The 20258-nt window shown below is 54.8% G+C and overlaps 1 protein-coding gene across 1 annotated transcript; it reads right to left on the bottom strand.

Annotated features, from left to right (window-relative positions):
• Positions 1-12979: 12979 nt before the first annotated feature.
• LOC125425380 (atrial natriuretic peptide receptor 2-like) lies at positions 12980-19735 on the bottom strand. Its single transcript, XM_048482993.1, has 6 exons — positions 18883-19735; positions 15570-15772; positions 14772-14885; positions 14272-14404; positions 13946-14040; positions 12980-13718 (listed from the first exon to the last, which is right to left on the bottom strand). The coding sequence occupies exons 1-6, from the start codon at positions 19733-19735 to the stop codon at positions 13524-13526; spliced, it is 1593 nt and encodes a 530-aa protein (XP_048338950.1). The 3' UTR covers positions 12980-13523.
• Positions 19736-20258: the final 523 nt, after the last annotated feature.

Genomic DNA, 20258 nt, shown 5'->3' with positions numbered 1-20258 from the left:
CCCCCCCACCCCCCCCCCCCCCCACCCCCCCCCCCCCCCACCCCCCCCCCCCCCCACCCCCCCCCCCCCCCACCCCCCCCCCCCCCCACCCCCCCCCCCCCCCACCCCCCCCCCCCCCCACCCCCCCCCCCCCCCACCCCCCCCCCCCCCCACCCCCCCCCCCCCCCACCCCCCCCCCCCCCCACCCCCCCCCCCCCCCACCCCCCCCCCCCCCCACCCCCCCCCCCCCCCACCCCCCCCCCCCCCCACCCCCCCCCCCCCCCACCCCCCCCCCCCCCCACCCCCCCCCCCCCCCACCCCCCCCCCCCCCCACCCCCCCCCCCCCCCACCCCCCCCCCCCCCCACCCCCCCCCCCCCCCACCCCCCCCCCCCCCCACCCCCCCCCCCCCCCACCCCCCCCCCCCCCCACCCCCCCCCCCCCCCACCCCCCCCCCCCCCCACCCCCCCCCCCCCCCACCCCCCCCCCCCCCCACCCCCCCCCCCCCCCACCCCCCCCCCCCCCCACCCCCCCCCCCCCCCACCCCCCCCCCCCCCCACCCCCCCCCCCCCCCACCCCCCCCCCCCCCCACCCCCCCCCCCCCCCACCCCCCCCCCCCCCCACCCCCCCCCCCCCCCACCCCCCCCCCCCCCCACCCCCCCCCCCCCCCACCCCCCCCCCCCCCCACCCCCCCCCCCCCCCACCCCCCCCCCCCCCCACCCCCCCCCCCCCCCACCCCCCCCCCCCCCCACCCCCCCCCCCCCCCACCCCCCCCCCCCCCCACCCCCCCCCCCCCCCACCCCCCCCCCCCCCCACCCCCCCCCCCCCCCACCCCCCCCCCCCCCCACCCCCCCCCCCCCCCACCCCCCCCCCCCCCCACCCCCCCCCCCCCCCACCCCCCCCCCCCCCCACCCCCCCCCCCCCCCACCCCCCCCCCCCCCCACCCCCCCCCCCCCCCACCCCCCCCCCCCCCCACCCCCCCCCCCCCCCACCCCCCCCCCCCCCCACCCCCCCCCCCCCCCACCCCCCCCCCCCCCCACCCCCCCCCCCCCCCACCCCCCCCCCCCCCCACCCCCCCCCCCCCCCACCCCCCCCCCCCCCCACCCCCCCCCCCCCCCACCCCCCCCCCCCCCCACCCCCCCCCCCCCCCACCCCCCCCCCCCCCCACCCCCCCCCCCCCCCACCCCCCCCCCCCCCCACCCCCCCCCCCCCCCACCCCCCCCCCCCCCCACCCCCCCCCCCCCCCACCCCCCCCCCCCCCCACCCCCCCCCCCCCCCACCCCCCCCCCCCCCCACCCCCCCCCCCCCCCACCCCCCCCCCCCCCCACCCCCCCCCCCCCCCACCCCCCCCCCCCCCCACCCCCCCCCCCCCCCACCCCCCCCCCCCCCCACCCCCCCCCCCCCCCACCCCCCCCCCCCCCCACCCCCCCCCCCCCCCACCCCCCCCCCCCCCCACCCCCCCCCCCCCCCACCCCCCCCCCCCCCCACCCCCCCCCCCCCCCACCCCCCCCCCCCCCCACCCCCCCCCCCCCCCACCCCCCCCCCCCCCCACCCCCCCCCCCCCCCACCCCCCCCCCCCCCCACCCCCCCCCCCCCCCACCCCCCCCCCCCCCCACCCCCCCCCCCCCCCACCCCCCCCCCCCCCCACCCCCCCCCCCCCCCACCCCCCCCCCCCCCCACCCCCCCCCCCCCCCACCCCCCCCCCCCCCCACCCCCCCCCCCCCCCACCCCCCCCCCCCCCCACCCCCCCCCCCCCCCACCCCCCCCCCCCCCCACCCCCCCCCCCCCCCACCCCCCCCCCCCCCCACCCCCCCCCCCCCCCACCCCCCCCCCCCCCCACCCCCCCCCCCCCCCACCCCCCCCCCCCCCCACCCCCCCCCCCCCCCACCCCCCCCCCCCCCCACCCCCCCCCCCCCCCACCCCCCCCCCCCCCCACCCCCCCCCCCCCCCACCCCCCCCCCCCCCCACCCCCCCCCCCCCCCACCCCCCCCCCCCCCCACCCCCCCCCCCCCCCACCCCCCCCCCCCCCCACCCCCCCCCCCCCCCACCCCCCCCCCCCCCCACCCCCCCCCCCCCCCACCCCCCCCCCCACTGTGGCTGGCATCTTCAGAGGTGTATCACAGAGGGAAGTTTGTCACGCTGTGTCTGTGTAACAGACTTCCCTCTGTGATACACCTCTGAAGATGCCAGCCACAGATGCAGGCAAAACGTTAGGAACAAGATCTACCGGACCACGGCCACGCAGCCCGGAAAACCCACCACAACCATTTGGATGTGAGCTTGGGGGTTTATTGCAGACTACCTGCAATCTTCCCATTGGACACTTCTAAAATGAAAATATAACATTTAAGGGAATCCCCCTAGTGCTGCCCAGTGCTCTTAGGAGAAAGCAGGGTACTTGATACAGGCACCGTGGTGCTAAGAACAAGTTATTCTGTTTAAATCCATCTCTCCGCACTTGAGGAGAGAAAAGAACGAAAAGAAATGAGACAAGGTGGCCGACTAGAAGGCCCGCCAAGTACCGTTTCGTTTCTGAGCAGTCACAAACATCACCAAAAGTTAAAACTTTTAAATTGGTAGTAGTCAAGAATCTCATCATGTTAAACATATCAAGCTCATGAAATATACAAGCAGAGGCCTGCAGTGGCCCAACAGACTCTTGCTCGGACACGCCTTGATGCGGCTCCAGCACAAATGGACTGAGAGCCAGCGCGGTGCAGCGGTTAAGGTGTCAGACTAGGATCTGTGAATCCCCAGGTTCGAATCCCCGCTCTGCCATGGAAACTTGCTGGGTGACCTTGGGCCAGTCACGTACTCACAGCCTTGACCCTCACAAGGGTGGGAGACCTCCAAGAAACACCAGAGGCGTGACATGGAGGCAGGCAACGACAAACCACTTCTGAACATCTCTTGCCTTGAAAACCCTAGCACAGGTGTCAAACTCGCGGCCCTCCAGATGTTATGGAGCACAGTTCCCATCATGCTGGCAGGGGATGATGGGAACTGTAGTCCATAACATCTGGAGGGGGGCGAGTTTGACACCTGTGCGTGACAGGGTTGCCATAAGTCAGCTGCAACTTGATGGCAGGGGAAAAAAGTGGCTCGTTTCGGCAAATGCTCCTCTGCTCCCGATACCAACAGTTTGCTCCCCAGTTGCTTGGCTTCTCAACTAAGCTCAGAGACCAAAAGCAACCTTCGTTTGGGGAGGAGGGACGGAGCAAAGAGACCAAACGTTACACAAAGATGGGCAGCAGGCATGGGAAAAGTTCATTACAAAAGACCAGGGCAGGCGGGTTTAAACAAACAATAAAGCCCTGTTTTGTCATAAGCATCGTTCTAGCCAACATAGGAACTCCAGCTTACCAGTTCCTCAGGAGTAGCCCGGTGTACGGTGAGGTCGTGAACAGTGGCCTGGGACAAAAGACATCACAAGTCAAGAGCAGAAAGGCCCAAGCACAACCAATGGGTCAGTTTCTCGGCATTCACCTAAGTGCCAGGTCCCCAACACCCCACTAGCTCTTCACAAGGACCAGAAATCAAGGTTGCAAACGTTTAATAGAAAGTGACTCGTAAAATCAACTGACCAAAGGAGGGCTTCTTTCCAAGCAAGCATCATTGAGTTATAAGGTTTCTCTTTTTTTAAGCAAGGTTTTTTTAAAAAATCACATGCACTGCCCGATGCTCCTTGAAGGAAGGACAAGACAAAATGTCTTACTCCATTGACTCACGACTCGGTATCGAGCGTTATTTTGTCAGCAGCGATGGCCGTTTTCTAGATTCTTCCTTGCAGAGCTGTGTGTGTATGTAAAGTGTTGTCAAATCGCAGACAACTTATGGCAGTGATGGCGAACCTTTTCGAGACCGAGTGCCCAAACTGCAACCCAAAACCCACTTATTTATCGCAACGTGCCAACACGTCCATTTAACCTGAATACTGAGGTTTTAGTTTAGAAAAAATGGTTGGCTCCAAGGCGCGCATTACTTGGGAGTAAGCTTGGTGGTAGTTGGCGGCTTTGCTTTGAAGCAATCGTGCAACGCTTCGAATGGGTGAATCACGACCCTAGGAGGGTTTAGAAGCAAGCCCCATTGTCAGCAACCGAGCTTACTCCCAGGTAAAGGATTGTCTTTTAGTTCTTCCCATGAAAATCAGCGGGGTTTAACAGAACAGGGTTACCTACCAGCCTAGATGTGTGTGTGTGTGTGTAGGGGGGAATCTGTGATGAACTCTGTGCATGCGTGCCCACAGAGAGGGCTCTGAGTGCCACCTCTGGCACCCGTGCCATAGGTTCGCCATCACTGACTTATGGCAACCCAATAAAGTTTTCAAGGCAGGGGACTAGCAGAGGCGGTTTGCCATTGCCTTCCTCTGCACAGAGACCCTGGTATTACTTGGTGGTAGATCATCCAAATACAGTAGTAAGAAGGGCTGACCCTGCTTAGCTTTGCCAGGGCCTTGAGGACCTAGAGGTTTTTAATGTCCCATGAGTGTTGCTGTATGGGATGCATTTGGATCAGGCTGGAAAGTTATAACTTTATGCACATTTACTTGGAGAGCAGCTTCACCCTTGGGACAGATTCCAAATAAACGTGCACCAGAATATACTCCCCAAAAACCCATACTGGACTTGAATCTAATAATTTTGATTTGAAATTCTTGTGAACCCCAGCACCTTCCACAGACGAAGCTCTGAATGTAAATTTATGGCCCTCAGGGAGAGAAATCAATAAAATACTCCAGATCATAAACAAACAGGCCTCCTATGGACGACGAAATGCTTATTCTGAGACCTCCTGTTGTATCTGAAGAAGCTGAGCAGCAGCATTATCACTGTTTTTTATTTCACATCCAAATAGGTGCCTCTTGTCCGGGGGATAGTCTTTATTAGGTCTGTCCTTCGGTCCGGCTTCTGTTTGCATCCAGCAAACCCAGACGTTTGACAGAAGCTCAGTTCCTGACTAGCCACAGAATGCTCCAGACAGCCGGAAAAGGGGTGACCAACCTATGGTGTTCCAGATGTTCATTGACTACAATTCCCATCAGCCCCTGCCAGCATGGCCAATTGGAGCACCATAGGCGTAGCTATCTGGGAGGAATTAAAGAGAATGAGCGGGAAGAAGGGGGAGCAGGGGCTGCGTGGAAAGTTCCCCTACCACCGATGGACCTGGATAACGGAAAGTTATATTACAGTTTAAGTAATCAATTGAACGTATAGATATAAATTAGATATGCAAATATCCTTAAAAATAGAATAAGATTTCGACTTTGGTAGGATCTTAAAGATGAAAAAGCTTTCCAGGGTATAAACTTTTGAGTCCAAGTTCTCGTCATCAGAGCTTTGACTCTTGAAAGCACGTTCGTACCCTAAAAATCTTGTTGTCTCTAAGGTGCTATCGGACTCAAATCTTACTCTTCTAGTGCGGACTCACACGACTACCCACGTGAAACTTTTAAACATCCATTTTTGGGGGGTGGGGGTGACTTTTGAGGATACCAAAAAAATCTAAATAATTGGGTTCTAGATCAAATCAAGCCTGAACTGTCCCTAGAACCTAAAAGGACTAACTGAGGCTGTTATACTTTTTGGTCACACAATAAGACAAGAGTCACTGGATTAAGCAATAACACTAGAAAAAGTTGAAAGGCAGCAGGAAAAGAAGACCCACCATTAGATGGATTGACTAAATGGAAGCCGTGGCCCTCAGTTTGCAATGAATTTGGGCCCCTTCCACACACGCAAAATAATGCGTTTTCAAACCACTTTCACAACTGTTTCCAAGTGGATTTTGCTATTCCGCACAGCTTTAAAGAGCACTGAAAGCAGTTTGAAAGTGCATTATTCTGCATGTGCGGAATGAGCCTTAATGTTTTATTGCTATATTGTATTTATGAGATCTTACATTGTATTTGTTCTATGTCTCATTGTACACCACCCAGAGCCCTTCGGGGGTTGGGAGGTCTATCAAGACCAATAATAATAATAATAATAATAATAATAATGATAGGATGGTGTGGGGGACATTGATTCACACGGACACCATGAGTTGGAAGCATCTTAAAAACACAAAGCTGTCGATGACCATCCCACTTCCAGACAGGAATTATTCCCCCCTCCCAATTTATGCTTATCTTAAAAGACAACAACATAAATTTTCTAAAATAATAAAACCCGGAAGTGGCTGAAGTGTCAGTTCTAGAATCCAGGAGACCACTCAGACCCCCTCATACGAATCACCTTGGACCAGTTGCTGTTTCTGAGCCTAACCTACCTTACAGGGCTCTGAGTAGGATAACTCAGACGAGGGAGAAATATGCACACTGCTCTGAACTCCTTGGAGAGCGGGGTTGGATAAAAACGTCCTAAATAAGTAACATTAGAAATAGGGCTACGTTCAATCCCTTCCTCTGTCATTGCAGAAGAGAAGCAAATAATATCTCCCGTCCCACAAATCTACCGGTAGAAGTGCAAGAAATGTCTTTGCAAACGTCTTTGTAAAGACATTTCTCGCATTTGCAAAGACACTGCTTGCCCTTGTAAAGACATTCCTTGCATTTGCAGCGACATTTCTCGCACGAGCAGTCACACCACGCAACTTTTCCCATAGGTTCCTGCTTGTTTTCGTGCAAAGCGGCACCCGTTCATCTAAACCGGGGAAACTGTTCGAGTTTGAGTGCTCCTTTGAGTGCTCTGGGAGGGGTTCTGATTCGGAGTCAATTCAGAGCGAGGCGGAGATCATTTCCACGCTCGGACTTACGTCCCACTCCTGCTTAGCCAGCGGCTTCTTCCTTCGGGCCTTTGGCTGCTTTTTCCTAGCCGCCGTCGGGAAGCGGCTGCCCCTGAGCAGAGACATGTCCAGCCGACCAGCGCGGCGAGCAGGCTTCAAATCCGCCGCTAGGCCGCGCGCGTGTTGCCTAGGTAACGCCGCCGGGCCTGTTGAAGCCAACCTCCGCCGGGCCCTGCCCCCTCGCCCGCCTTTGGGTGGATTTCTGAAACATGAAACCCTTTTTTTCTCATTAACTCAGTTCGGACTATTCATTCATTCATTCATTCATACTATACCCCGCCCAGCCTCCACTGGAGGAGCCACCTGGTGTAGTGGTTAAGTGCTTGCCCTGCCACTCACACGGTCAGGAGTTCGAGCCCCCTGTGGGTCAGATATCCTGGCAGCTGGCTCATGGTCAACTCAGCCATCCATCCATTTCTTAGTGGGTAAATGAGTACCTAGGGGTAAAGAATAGCCGGGGAAAGCAATGGCAAACTACCCCACAAAAGAGGCTTGCCTTTGAAATAACTGCTCGTAGTGGTACTCCAGGGTCGGACACAACTGAAGGGGAAACTTAACTTTTACCTTTACCCCCAATGGGCTCAGGGCGGCTTACAATGGCATACCATGGTTGTTTTTTTTACCATGTTTAGCCTTATTAACCTTTTCTCCAGAAACCTGCTTGAGCCAATTCGAAATAGATCTGAGTATATCTATTTAGGATTTCGTGCCTGTAAGTCCTGCACTGTTGTAGACTAGGAATTCAGGGTCACATGCTGAGAAGAGGCATTGTTGAGGGCATGACAGGCAATCCCAAGGAAGGGAGCTATAATGCGCTGGAAAGGGGGGATTTGACAGATTCATGGAGAAGGGGACTACCAGTGGCTAAGCCATGGTGAGTCAAAGGAACCTGCACATAGAGAGGCAGTAAATCTCTGAATTCCAGTGCTAAAAGGCAACATCAAGGGAGAAGAGAAATCAAAAGATGCAAAAGAGTGAATGAATGCAGTGGCGTAGTGCCAAGGGGGCGGGGAGGGGGTGCGCGATGCACCGGGCGCGAGCTGGTGCATGGGCATGGCAGGGGCGCAGGGCGCACGTGTGCCTCAGCTGCAGCTCCCCCATTCCTTGGGCCATGAATGAATGGCTGTCACTTTAGATTCTGGCTGCGGATTCACTTTCTCTCGGATTGCAATTCCCTGGTTCATCGCTTGCTCTCCGTTGCCCAGGCCAACCCCTGGTTTTCCATAATCAAAAAAGAAAATGGTTTCCATAGGACTGCCAGTGGATTCACTGTGCTCCTTGTCCTACTTTGAAGCCTATAAAAAATTAAAAGGCCAATTATTGGATAGAGAGTTTTTCACTTCAGTCACTGCAGCCAAGAAAACTGTATTTTTTAATCCCATTTGAACAGGGCCACCTGGTTCACTACTTGTATTGTTTAATAAATCCCTCTCAAAGGAGAGCTATAATGCTCGCCAGGTTTAATGTTATGCCCTCCACCTTGTCTCATGGTAGATTTAACAATCAAGAAAAGTCTAATAGATTGTGCCTATGTAATGCTGGCTTAGTCGAATCTTTGGCCCGCCAATTATTATATCATCCCAGATTCAAGGAAATCAGATCCAAGTATGTGAATCTTACTCCTTTATTTTCAACCGATCACCCTGATTTATTTAGATTACTTTACTTGCTGGATAATCCAGATCCTCCCTTCTGTGTGATAGTGGCAGAGTTCTTTTTGGAAATTATCAAAAGCCAGCAACAATTATTTACCCAACATTTTATTCTTTGCTCTGTGTATCCATGTTTTTACCAGTGTTTCTCTTGATGTATTTATGTTTATTGTTTATGTCAATAAAGGCTTGATTGATTGAATGGCTGGCTGTGGGTATGACAAGCTAAGATTCAATCATACAATGGACACAGCAAGTAAAAGTAAATGTATTAGCTTATTGCCAAACAAAGTATTCCCCAAGTCCCCCTGAATGCTCTCCGAGTCCTTTTGCCTGGAACCAGCAGGGATCCTCTGTAAATTCCTATCCTTTATGTTCCTATAAGGATGCTTCTAAATTACAACAATCACTACAGTGAGGAGATAGTCCAGAAGGAAGATAGGGGTCGAGTGTGAATCAAGCTCCTCTGCAGAAAAGCAATGGTTGTTTTCTGGACAGGCTGCTCTTTAGAAACACAGAGCTGGAAGGGACTTTAGGGGTCATCTAGTCCAACCGCCTACACAACTCAGGAAATTCACAACTACCTCTCCCCTTTTCCCTCCAGTGCTCTATGCCTAGAAGAAGGCAAAAAACCTCCAGGATCCCTGATCAATCTGGCCTGGAGGAAAATTCCTTCCTGACCTCAAAGTGGTGGATCAGCATTGTAAGAAAGGGCAAGGACTCACTCATCCCCTCCGGCCCTTCCTCTCTTGACCTGCCTAAGTCCACAGCATCAGCATCTAGGCTCTGCTCTAAAACCTCCAAAGAAGGAGAGCCCCCAAGCCTGTTCCACCGAGGAACTGCTCCAGCTGTCAGGAATTTCTTTAGTAGATTCTTCTGAAAGAGTTCCCTCCTTCCACAGTCAGAAGACCTTGAGGAGGCAGTCAGGAAAGTGTTGGATGCATCATGATGAAGGAATTGCTTCTGTGGCAGAAAAGATTCTGTTGGCCAAGACGCAGGTCTCATCCGGACATCCTTCATGATGTAGTTTCGCAGCTACAAAAGAGGATAGTTTTCAGAGTTTGGACTCTCAAAAAGAGCCCACATTGCAGCCTTTCTGGAAAGAAACACACCCTCCCCCAGAAGTACATACCTCCTTGTTTACGGAGTTTCAGTGCTAAGGTTGTCTGGGTATCTGGGCAAGGGCGTGGCTGTTTAGACCAACTCCAAACGTCTATGAAAAGTTGCTTGTCTCAGTCCCAAAGACAAGATCCTGGTTTGGATGCAGAGGCGGAGCTACCAGGGGACGGGGGGGGGGGGGAATGCACCGGGTGTACGCCTGCAGGGAGTGCCAAAATCAAAAATATATGTTAATTTTTTTTGTGTTTTTACTTTGTCGGCTGGCAGGGGGCGCAGTTTTTAGACTAGCGGCACCAAAATTTCAGGCTACCCTCAGACGACACTCCTGATGATACCAGCCAGGTTTGGTGAAGTTTGGTTTAGGGGGTCCAACGTTATGGACTCCCAAAGGTGGTGCCCCCATTCCCCATTGTTTTCAACAGGAGCTAATAGTAGATGGGGCTACCCTTTCGAGGGTCCATAACTTTGGACCCCCTGAACCAAACATCACCAAACCTGGGGGTATCATCAAGAGAGTCTCCTGAAAGTAGCCTGAAATTTTGGTACTGCTAACTTAAACATTGCTCCCCTGACAGGCACCCTCCAATTTTCCACAGATTCTCCCTTTAAATCACCCCCTCCCTTCTGCATGGATTTAAAGGGAGAATCTGGGCTCCCTACATTAAAAAAAAACATTGAAAGTATTGTCGAAGGCTTTCACAGATGGATTCAACTGGTTGTTGTGGGTTTTATGGGCTGCATGACCATGGTCTGGTAGATCTTGTCCCGAATGTTTTACCTGCATCTGTGGCTGGCATCTTCAGGGGTGTATCACAGAGAGAAGTCTGTTATAAGAGAAGTCTGGACACAGTGTATAACAGACTTCCCTATGTGATACACCTCTGAAGATGCCAGCCACAGATGCAAGTGAAACATTAGGGACAAGATCTACCAGACCACAGTCACGCAGCCGGGAAAACCCACAACAACCGACCCTTGAAAGTGATGCTGTTTGGGTGGTGGGTGGGGAATCTACCCTGAAACAGCATCCTTTTCAATGTTGTTTAAACTAGGGAGCCCAGATTCTCCCTTTAAGGTGGATTTGAAAGGAGAATCTGGGCTCTCTAGTCTAAACAACATTAAAAGTGATGCTGATTCAGTATGGACCCCCCCCCCAAATAAAAATCAGCATCACTTTCAATGTTGTTTAAACTAGGGAGTCCTTGCTGTTTTCAGATTTGTGAGTTGGGGCATGTTCTATAACGTGATGGTGACTTTGAGATGACATGGTGCAAAAAATTGTTCCTTGGTCGTAGTGGGGGAGGGCGGCCTTGGGTTATGGGGAAGCCACCCATACCGGGGGGAGGGCGCAAAACTCAGATTTTTCACCAGGCTCCATTTCCCCTAGCTACGCCTCTGTTTGGATGCAAACCATCTCCAGTCCACTGAGCCTGGGTGGGAGGGCTCCTGGATTCTTCCAGGGGCGGGGAAGGGGCACTTCCTATGTCCATGGTCCCCAGTGTCCCTTTCCTAAACTCGCTTTTTGGGTTGTAGATGGAGATCCAAGTTGGGGCACACAGGAGAGCCTTTGGTGTCCAAACCCATCTGAAAGTTCAGCAAAGCTGTCAGCAGTCTCCCTGCTGGAGAAGACGGAGAGTGCCCTCAGGGACACCAATCCCTCCCCCATCACAGCAGGCCGGAGGAATATTTGGACCTGCCTTCAGCTCAGGGGGCTCAACCCCCTCTCAGGCCCCAACACAGTGCCATACCGCTCATTGGGCAAAGTGGGCAGTTACCCAAGGCACAGAAATTGTTAGTCACGCAGGGGCGCCTGACTTCTAAGGCCTGCCCACTCTGGCTAGGCCCCACCCACTCTGTATGGTGGCCCACAAGCCACTAGAGATAAAGCAGGAGGACGGAGAGCTCCACCACCGGTGAACTTGGGCTGCTGGGGCCGTCCAGGAAGGGTGAGTGCCGCAGCTGCGCTGCTCCACCCATGGGGGGCATCAAACTCAGTTTTTGCCCAGGGTGCCAGTTTGCCTAGGTATGCCACTGCCCCAACAGACATCATTGGCACCACCAGCACCTCCCCTGGTTTCCTCCTATCAAAAGCCGGGTAGAGATACGACCTCTGGCTCTTGCCACTCTGGGCTCCTCAAACCCTCCAATTCTGATTCACCCCCCTGAAACTTTTCTTAGTTCTGAGGTCCTAGGAAAAGTCTCTTATCCCTTATCTCCGCATGGAGGAGTGACAAACCAACTCTAAACTGATGTCCCAGATTTTCCAGGAATCGACGTGTGACCTCACCCAGCCGCCCTAGAACCCTTCCCATTCTATTTCAGCTTTCAAGGACAAGCCCATAGGATAAAGCAGAAACATTTCTCATTGGGAGGGTCAGAATGAGATAGGAATGCCATGAACTTTGAGACAAACAGGTTTCCCAGGCAAAAAAACCCACCTTCAACAACCGTGATTGCTCCTGAGCTGAGCCTCAGACCCGTTGGCTTCGCTGCTGACTGCCCCCGGAGCAGTTGCTACACAGCTTCCCAGCTGTGCCCCAGCTGTGATGCTTCGATCTCATTTCCTGCTCCCTTCAGGGTGCCTTGGCCCTTTTTGCAGAAGACAAAATTGGCAGTCTTTCAGATAATTAGAGAACATGGATGGAAAACTACAATTCCCACAAGGCTGAGTGAAATAGTGTGTGCGTAATGAAGCTTGGAAATAGGACAGAGTTAAAGGACTTCCCAAAAAATCACATTTATCATTGTTCTCTGACCAATTCATTTGCTGGATGTTTATTTGTTTATTATATGACTGGAGGTGAACCTGTGAGAGGATATAAAGGCTCTTTCTAGGGGAGCAGGACTCCCAGCCAGGGGCGGAGCGAGAAGGAACTGTGCCCGGGGCACATGCACGCCCTGCGCCCCTGCTGTGCCGCCTCCCACCACTGCCCCACCCCACCCTCCTGCCCCCACCCCAGGTCATGCCCGGGGCATCACGCCCCCCATAGGCGCTACACCACTGTTCCCAGTAGAAAGAGTGAAATACCACTGAATGTGCTACACTGTTTGAATATGGAAAAATTTACCTTGCAAATAGTCCTGAGACACTTCTGAATTGCTGGGTTGCCCGCGATACATCCATTTCCTGGTCCAATCAGCACGCAGATCATGAACTCACCTGGTGAGGGTTTGAGCAGGCCCACTTAGCGTTGACCGGCCCAGGAGCCTGGGACCACCACTTCAAGCTGTGGCGTGCGCGTGGAACGGTGCCCTGGACGTGGCACACAGAACGCCTGTCTCAAACCAGAGGAAAACCAGCCGTACTTTGCTCGGGGATCTGGATTTGCCCTCTGTCTTGATCCGAAGACAAACCCTCCAAAACAGGCGAGCCAAGAGAAGGGCTCATTCAGAAGTGATCCAAAAAGAACGTGGAAGGAATGGGGGAGAAAAGGACACACGTGGTGGCACTTCTGTTTCGCTTCCCTCCCCCTTTTGAACCATTTTGCACCTGGACCGAAAGTGAACCTGATGCTCCTCCGGAAGAATTAAATGACACAAAGCGAGGACGACAACTCCTATAAGGCTGAGAGAATATGTGCAAGAACGAACCTTGACAATGAACACAGACTGAAATGAACACCAACCAGCAAGACTTTAAAAGAAACACTGTAATCACTGGCCCATGATCACTTTGTTCTCAATGTGTTTTAGGATTGGCAGCTATGCAATGAGCCATATTGTGGCCCTGTGTGAGTAGGAGACCAGACACCCATTCAGATGTGCGAGAACATTCATGTGTCGAACACTGACTGTACTGATTCAGTGTGCGAACACGTACCCAATGAGAGGCTCATGAACAGCGAAACTGCTCTGTGAAAAACCAGCTCTGAGCTCACAACCAAAGAGCAGAACCTTCTGGCAACCCAGCGGATACTTGAACATCCCCACTTAGCCCTGTCCTGCCTGGCAGATCTAGCCCTACTGGAGGTGGCAGAGTGGCCTGACCGGTCTCAGGAATAGCCACCGTGGCCCGTCCAGGGAGAGGAAACCCCTCTCTGACCCTGGACACACTCACTCTTACCACAGGAGGGATCATCCGTGTCAAAGACACAAGGCGGGTTGTCGAGAGGAGGGCTCCCCTTCTTCCAATGGATGGGCCCCAACCAGTCGATCTGCTTCTCGGATCCCATATAATGGCCCACCACCTGTGGGAAGAAGGGGAAGGGCTCAGATCACAGATCACAGCGCCAGGGTGCCCCTCTCTCCATTGAACAAACTGGAAGGGTTGGGGCCCCTCCACCCGCCCTCAAGTCCCCCAGTCCCACTCAGGGCTCTTGGATGCAGGTTCATTATTTCCCCAAAGCCATGCAGGGGCCCAAATGGGGCAGCCTGGGCACTCTCCGCGTCCCAACTTGGCTGCGCCCACACACACCTGGAATTCTCCACTCTCCACATCTGCCATGCTCCACAAGTCGAAATCCATCTCTCGCCTAATGTCTCTGTCCATGCTCACTATCCCAGTGACACCTAGAGGGGACAGGGGAAGCACATCATCTCCAGTAGCCACTCAAGGCTCAGGACGGAGGTCACTTCCTGGAAAGTCTCTGGGGCACCTCCTCTATGGCCAGGCTCCTCCCCCTTCACTCTCTCCCACTTCCTCCTGGCCTGATGTGTCTCAGCCCACTTGGTTCCTCCCACCAGCCACCAGCCACCGTAACCCAAACTGCCACCCTTTCACCTCCCACCAGCATCCCATACCCTGGATTTTCAGGTCCCTCATCTTTTCCAGGATGTGGCTGGTATCTCGCTTGGTTCCTCCTTCATGCAGCGTCTCGTTCAATGCCCTGATATACAGCAGCAGCGCATCGTGGAAGCAGCCGGCCACCAGGCGCTTCCCCTGTGGTGGGACAGCAAGCAACAGAGAGAAACAATCAGGAACTATCCTACCCCCCGCCCCCCATCTCCCCTGTCCTGGAGGCAGCCACTCCCTTCGACTTGGAGGTCACCACAAGAGGAACCCTCTGGACACAGCTCTGGGGTGGGGTGTGTGTGTGTGTGAAGCCACCAGAAGTGCCACGTGGTGGCCCATGATAAACTCAGAGGAAGGGTGAGAGTCACGCCAGGGGCAAGACTGCTGGAAGGGACATGAGAAGGGTGGGCTCTCCTAAAACAAGAGCTCTAATGACACATGGCCCTGCTCTCCACCCCATAATAAGAGAAGGGAGGAGGAGGCAGGAGGGGTGGGTGTGTGGACTTACCAGCGAGTCATTGAGTGCCACGCCAAAATCTCTCTGGGCCCGCAGGATCAGCTGGCTCTGGAAATGCCGGTATTCGGGGGTTTGGGGCTCATGGAAGGTGATCACCAGCACCGTCTGCAGTTGAAGACAAAGGTCAAGGCAGGGACTCCTTCCGGGGCCCCAGGGCAGGCCTGGCCAGGTTGGATGACACAGCAGCAGTTTGGCCAGGCCAGGGTTCTGCCAGGGCTGGTCTCCTAGCAGACAGACAAGTTCCTGCCTCTCCCAGGAGAAGACCCCCCCCCCCAAATGGCCTTCTCTCCCCTCCCTTTGGGCCAAGGGAATCTGAGCCACAGACTCTTGGATCCACACACAGAACTGCGGCCAGGAGCTCCACTTGGCTTCATCCAGGTAAAACCGTCTCTTCTCCTGCCGGCCTTCCCCAACACCCCCTCCAGCTGCCCATCCAAGGCAGATCCCCCCCCCCTCTGCAAATCTCCCTCCCTCACTGCAGGTGATGTGGCTCAGTCTGGAGGAGCCCAGAAGCAAACTCCCCCATGTCTCAAGGCAAAGAGTCTGGCTACGCTCACCCACTCAAAAGGGATAAGATCTCTGCACCTGCTCAGATGAACCGCTGGACTCATTTTTGCTTAAAGCTCCTGAGAGTCTTGAATCAACACATTAAACTGTGACCCTCCCCAGATCCCATCATAGCTTCAATTTTGCACTACAACAAAACCAGGGAAGGCAAAGTTCTTTGGGGAGCGCCCACCCTCCGCCCTCCAGTTTTCCTCTCCTTCTCTCTCACCCTGTAGCCCCTACCTGGAAGGCCTCTCGGAGACCTCCTGCATCTTGGCCCTCCTTGCTGTGCCAGGGCCTGGCTGCCTGGTGACGCCCCTGAGGTTGTAGGGTTCCCCCAAAGCAGTCCAGGTGGAAGAAAACATAGTCACCGTTGGTCATGTTCTGGGCCTGCGCCACACGCATGATCTCCTGCAGTGTCTCCAGGGGCACACAGATGAAGACCACTGACAAGGAAGCACACCGGCCAGAGAAGAATCTGTCAGACATAAAGGAAGGAATGGAGGCCAGGAGGCTGGGCACTGGGGCATGCTTGCTCACACACGAAGCACAAAACTTGACTTAAACAAGTTATGTGGGCACAAGGATGCCCTTTCTTTGGCACCTCATTACATGGGCACAGCAGAGCCCTCTCCTTTCTCGAGTCCCAGTATCTAGGTTTCTATCAAGATCACACACACACACCCCACACACACTCTTAATGAAAATTATCTTTTTGCCAGATTGCCCTTAAAGAATATAAGAACGAGCCTGCTGGATCAGACCAGAGCCCATCTAGTCCAGCACTCTGCTACTCGCAGTGGCCCTCCTGATGCCTTTGGGAGCTCACATGCGGGATGTGAAAGCAAGGGCCTTCTGCCGCTGCTGCTGCTGCCGAGCACCTGTTCTGCCCAGGCATTTGCAACCTTAGATCAAGGAGGATCAAGATTGGTAGCCATAGATCGAGTTCTCCATAAATCTGTCCAAGCCCAGCCTGATCCAGCCCCCTCCCTTACCACTGAGCCCTTCGGGGGCAGGGCAGTCTATTAAATTTAATAAAAATAATAATAAAATAAAGCTATCCAGGTTAGTGGCCATCACCACCACCTGTGGCAGCGTATTCCAAATACCGATCACACCTTGGGTGAAGAAGTGTTTCCTTTTATTAGTCCTAATTCTTCCCCCCAGCATTTTCAATGTATGCCCCCTGGTTCTAGTATTGTGAGAAAGAGAGAAAAATGTCTCTCAAATGTCTCTTGGTCAACATTTTCTACCCCATGCATAATCTTATAGACTTCAATCATACCCACCCCCTCAGACGTCTCCTCTCCAAACTAAAGAGTCCTAAACATTGCAGCCTCTCCTCATAAGGAAGGTGCTCCAATCCCTTTAAAACTCTTAGACGCAGTAATTCATGGTGCCCCAATGGATAACCCCTTGTGACTTTTATATGGACTCCACTGAAATTCACTGTAAAGTGAGATGTCTCAATGTTCCTAGACTTTACCCCAGAAAACAAAGACACCACCAAGGGGACCAAAAACATCAATCAAAGGCAGAAATCCTCCTGGCTCTTCATGATTTTCATAGTGAGCCTCACCTGATATGCAGGAAGATGCTCACACTGATGTCCACAAATCACACAATAAAATCATGAATTGAATTCTTTGGCCAGGGCCATGAAGAAAAAACATAGATTCAGGGCACAGATTCTCATGAATCCATAAGAACTGTACGCAAACCCTGTCCCTAAATCACAGCGGACACACTTACAATTTAATCACCCAGTTTATCTCATTGTCCTTGTATGTGCACTGAGTGACTCTCATGTTACAGACAACGCATCTACAGCTGAAAGTGAGGTACAAATCCAACATTTATCCTAGTCTGCAGTATCACTGGTCGAGTGTACATGCATTGGGACTTCCTTGCAGTTAGATATACGCGTGTAGAAGAAAGCTGTATGTGGGTTTATTCAAAACATGGCAACTGGGGCCCTTTCCCCACTCACCTTTGCCCGAGGTTTGCTGCGGGCAATTCCCGGCGCGCGCAATTCCTGGCGCGCGCCCTGGCTTCCCCACGACCCCGCGCTCTGTGCGGGGTCGTCAAAAGGCGCCATTTCAAAAGGCGCCAGGAATTCCGCGCGTCGAGGGGGCGGGAGAGAGGCAGCGTCGGGGCAGCTGCGTTCTCGCCGCCCCTGAAGTGGGGAAGGCAGCTGGACCCCGCGCTACTTGAGGAGAGTAGCGCGGGGCTTAAGGAAAGTGGGGAAAGGGCCCCTGGCCCCAGGGGAAAGGGCCCCAGGGTTTCTGAAAGAACAGGAAATTATTATTACCTCACAGCTCTCCAGGGCCAGAACTGTAAAAATCAGGGATCCAGCATTTTATGGTCCTGCCGTGGGGCAGCAAACTAGGTGTCCCTGAAGAATTTTCCTGACTCCACCCACTTTCCCAATGGATTCTACCAGACCCAACCTCTGAGATCCATCATGTCACATCAAATGTCCACGGACTGCATGGCTCAAAGCCACCAATCCTTTTTTTTTAACTACCTGTTTTGCTTAATAAACCCTGCTCAAAGGAGAGCCATAATGCTGGCCAGATTTAATGTTATGCCTTCTGCCTTGTTACACAGCAGATTTAATAAGCAAGAAAAGGCGAAAAGATTGTGCCCATGTAACGATGGCTCAGTTGAATCTCTGGCCCACCAATTACTACACTGTCTCAGATTCAAGGAAATCAGATCCAAGTATGTGAATCTTACTCCTTTACATTTACCCCATCTCCCCGATTTAATTAGATTACACTACTTGTTGGACAATCCTGATCCTTCTCTCTGTATGATAGTGGCAGACTTTCTCCTGGAAATTACCAAACGCCAGTAGATTTCCTTCAATCTAACATTTATTTCCTGTATTGTATATGCTTTTTAATCCGTTTTTTATTATTGTTGTACTGTTGTCTATGCCAATAAAGGCTTGCCATATTATTGTCAACTACCCCATGAATAAACTGACTTTCCATCCACCTTGATCACACCCACAACATATTTGCTCAGAAGAAAGCCTCCAGGGCCACGTGCCAGACCAGACAACAGCAGCCCCCAAAAACCCCCCACAAAAAAGACCCTTTAAAAGTACATGGAAAATTACGACAAAAGAACATTCATACAGTTAGAATCAGGGTATGGACAGAGAGCGCAGGATTTCACACAGCTCCCCATTTATCCTGCAGTTACAAATAATGCAAATAATAATGTGTAAGTATTCGGAACGGAATCCCTTGTTTGCATTCCCCGTGCCCCCAGACGAGTGGCCTTCTCGGCCCCCTCCCGCTGCCCTCCAATTCCACCACCTCTGCCCTTCCCTGCCCTTGCGCTCAAGGAAGAAGGGGGCAACCAGGTGTGACGCCCCAGGGAGCACAGGTGCGGGTGGGGGCAGGGTGCTGCGGACTCTGGCATCTGAGCCCCCGGGCCGGGGGTGGGCTAGGAGGACCCCTCCCGACAGGCTGGCAGAGGCGGGCAGCGAAGGTGGCACCGGCCAATTGAACGGCCACAGCAGGTTCCACCTGGTCAGCCTCACCTCGCCCGTGGGTCCGGATTAACTGGACAGCCTCGTCCGGCCCGTGGTAGATGAGCCCCTGGGCAGTGAAGTTGGGGCCGACCTGGAACAAGTCCTCCATGGCGAACGGGGCAACGGGTTCAGAACCGAACAGGGCAGAGAGTTCAGAACCCAAGATGAAGACGGCGCGGGAGGTCCAGTTGAAGTGCCGCAGCAGGTGGGGCGCCAAGACGCTCAGCTCGTGCCCCGTCGGGTACGCCTGCACCGTCGTGGGGACGTGGTTCTTCCAGACGGGGCCGCCGGCCATCAGAAGCGGCAGGCTCCAGTGGTCGGCCAACCTTTCCACGCCGGTGAAGACTTCCCCGAGGGCGCAGGTGCTCCCCACCACCAGCACGTCGGGGTCGTGGGAGGCCTTCAGATCGACCACCTTCAGCTGCACCCCTTCCAAGTCGCAGTCGCGGTCGCCCTGCACGGGGACGAAGACGGGGCGGACGGCGAGGGCGGCCCGGCTCAGCTGGGGCTGCAGCGCCTCCAGGGCCAGGTTCAGGGCGGCCCCGACTCGCGGCAAAGCCCAGGGGTAGCGCCGGGGATCCTCGGGCAGCAGCACCCCCACAGTTACCGCCGTCGGGGCGGGGCGGGCGGCGAAGGGCGGCAGCGGGGCCAGCAGCAGCAGCGGCAGCAGCAGCGGCAGCAGGGCCATGCTTGGGTGGGAAGAGAAGAGGAAGGGGCTGCTCTCGGCTCCGGCTCTCACCGCTGCTCCTCCTTTCTGGGGGGCTGCTGCGGTGCGCCCCGTCTGATAAGGAGCCCTCTGGGGGCGGTTGGGGGGCGGGAAGTCACTCGGGCCTCCTCGGGCGAGGGGCGGGGACTGAATCATCCTGAATGGGACGTTTCTCCCGTGCCAGGCACCACGAGCCCTCTCCAACCCTCCGCCCCGCCCCAAACGCCAAGGGACTCTTTTCTACTGCAGAAGGATGATACTCTCTCTCTCTTCCACTGAAGTGCTACTCACGGCACTTACATCTTTTGGTGAGACAGACTATACCAAACATAAGATAATTCACATGGGAGAGAAACCGAATAAATGCTTGGAGTGCGGAAAGGCCTTCAGTGTGAACTCAAATCTTATCTCACACCAAAGAATCCACACAAGAAAAAAAAAACCCATACAAATGCTCCGAGTGTGGGAAGAGCTTCTGTCCACTCTCAGACTTTACTTCCTGCCCGAGATACCACACCAGGGGAAAATGTCTGGAGTGTGGAAGGAGTTTCAGGTGGAGTTCAGATCATACTTCTCATCACGGAATCCGCACATAGAAGAAGCCACATAATTGAGGGTTGCCCCCCCACACACACTTTTTCGCATATGAGAATCACAACCCCCACATTATCAATCAACA

Source organism: Sphaerodactylus townsendi, unplaced genomic scaffold (genome assembly GCF_021028975.2).
Source record: "Sphaerodactylus townsendi isolate TG3544 unplaced genomic scaffold, MPM_Stown_v2.3 scaffold_35, whole genome shotgun sequence".
Taxonomy (NCBI): Eukaryota; Metazoa; Chordata; class Lepidosauria; order Squamata; family Sphaerodactylidae; genus Sphaerodactylus; species Sphaerodactylus townsendi.
Note: the sequence above shows the minus strand (reverse complement) of the source record. Positions and strands in the feature narration are given on the sequence as shown.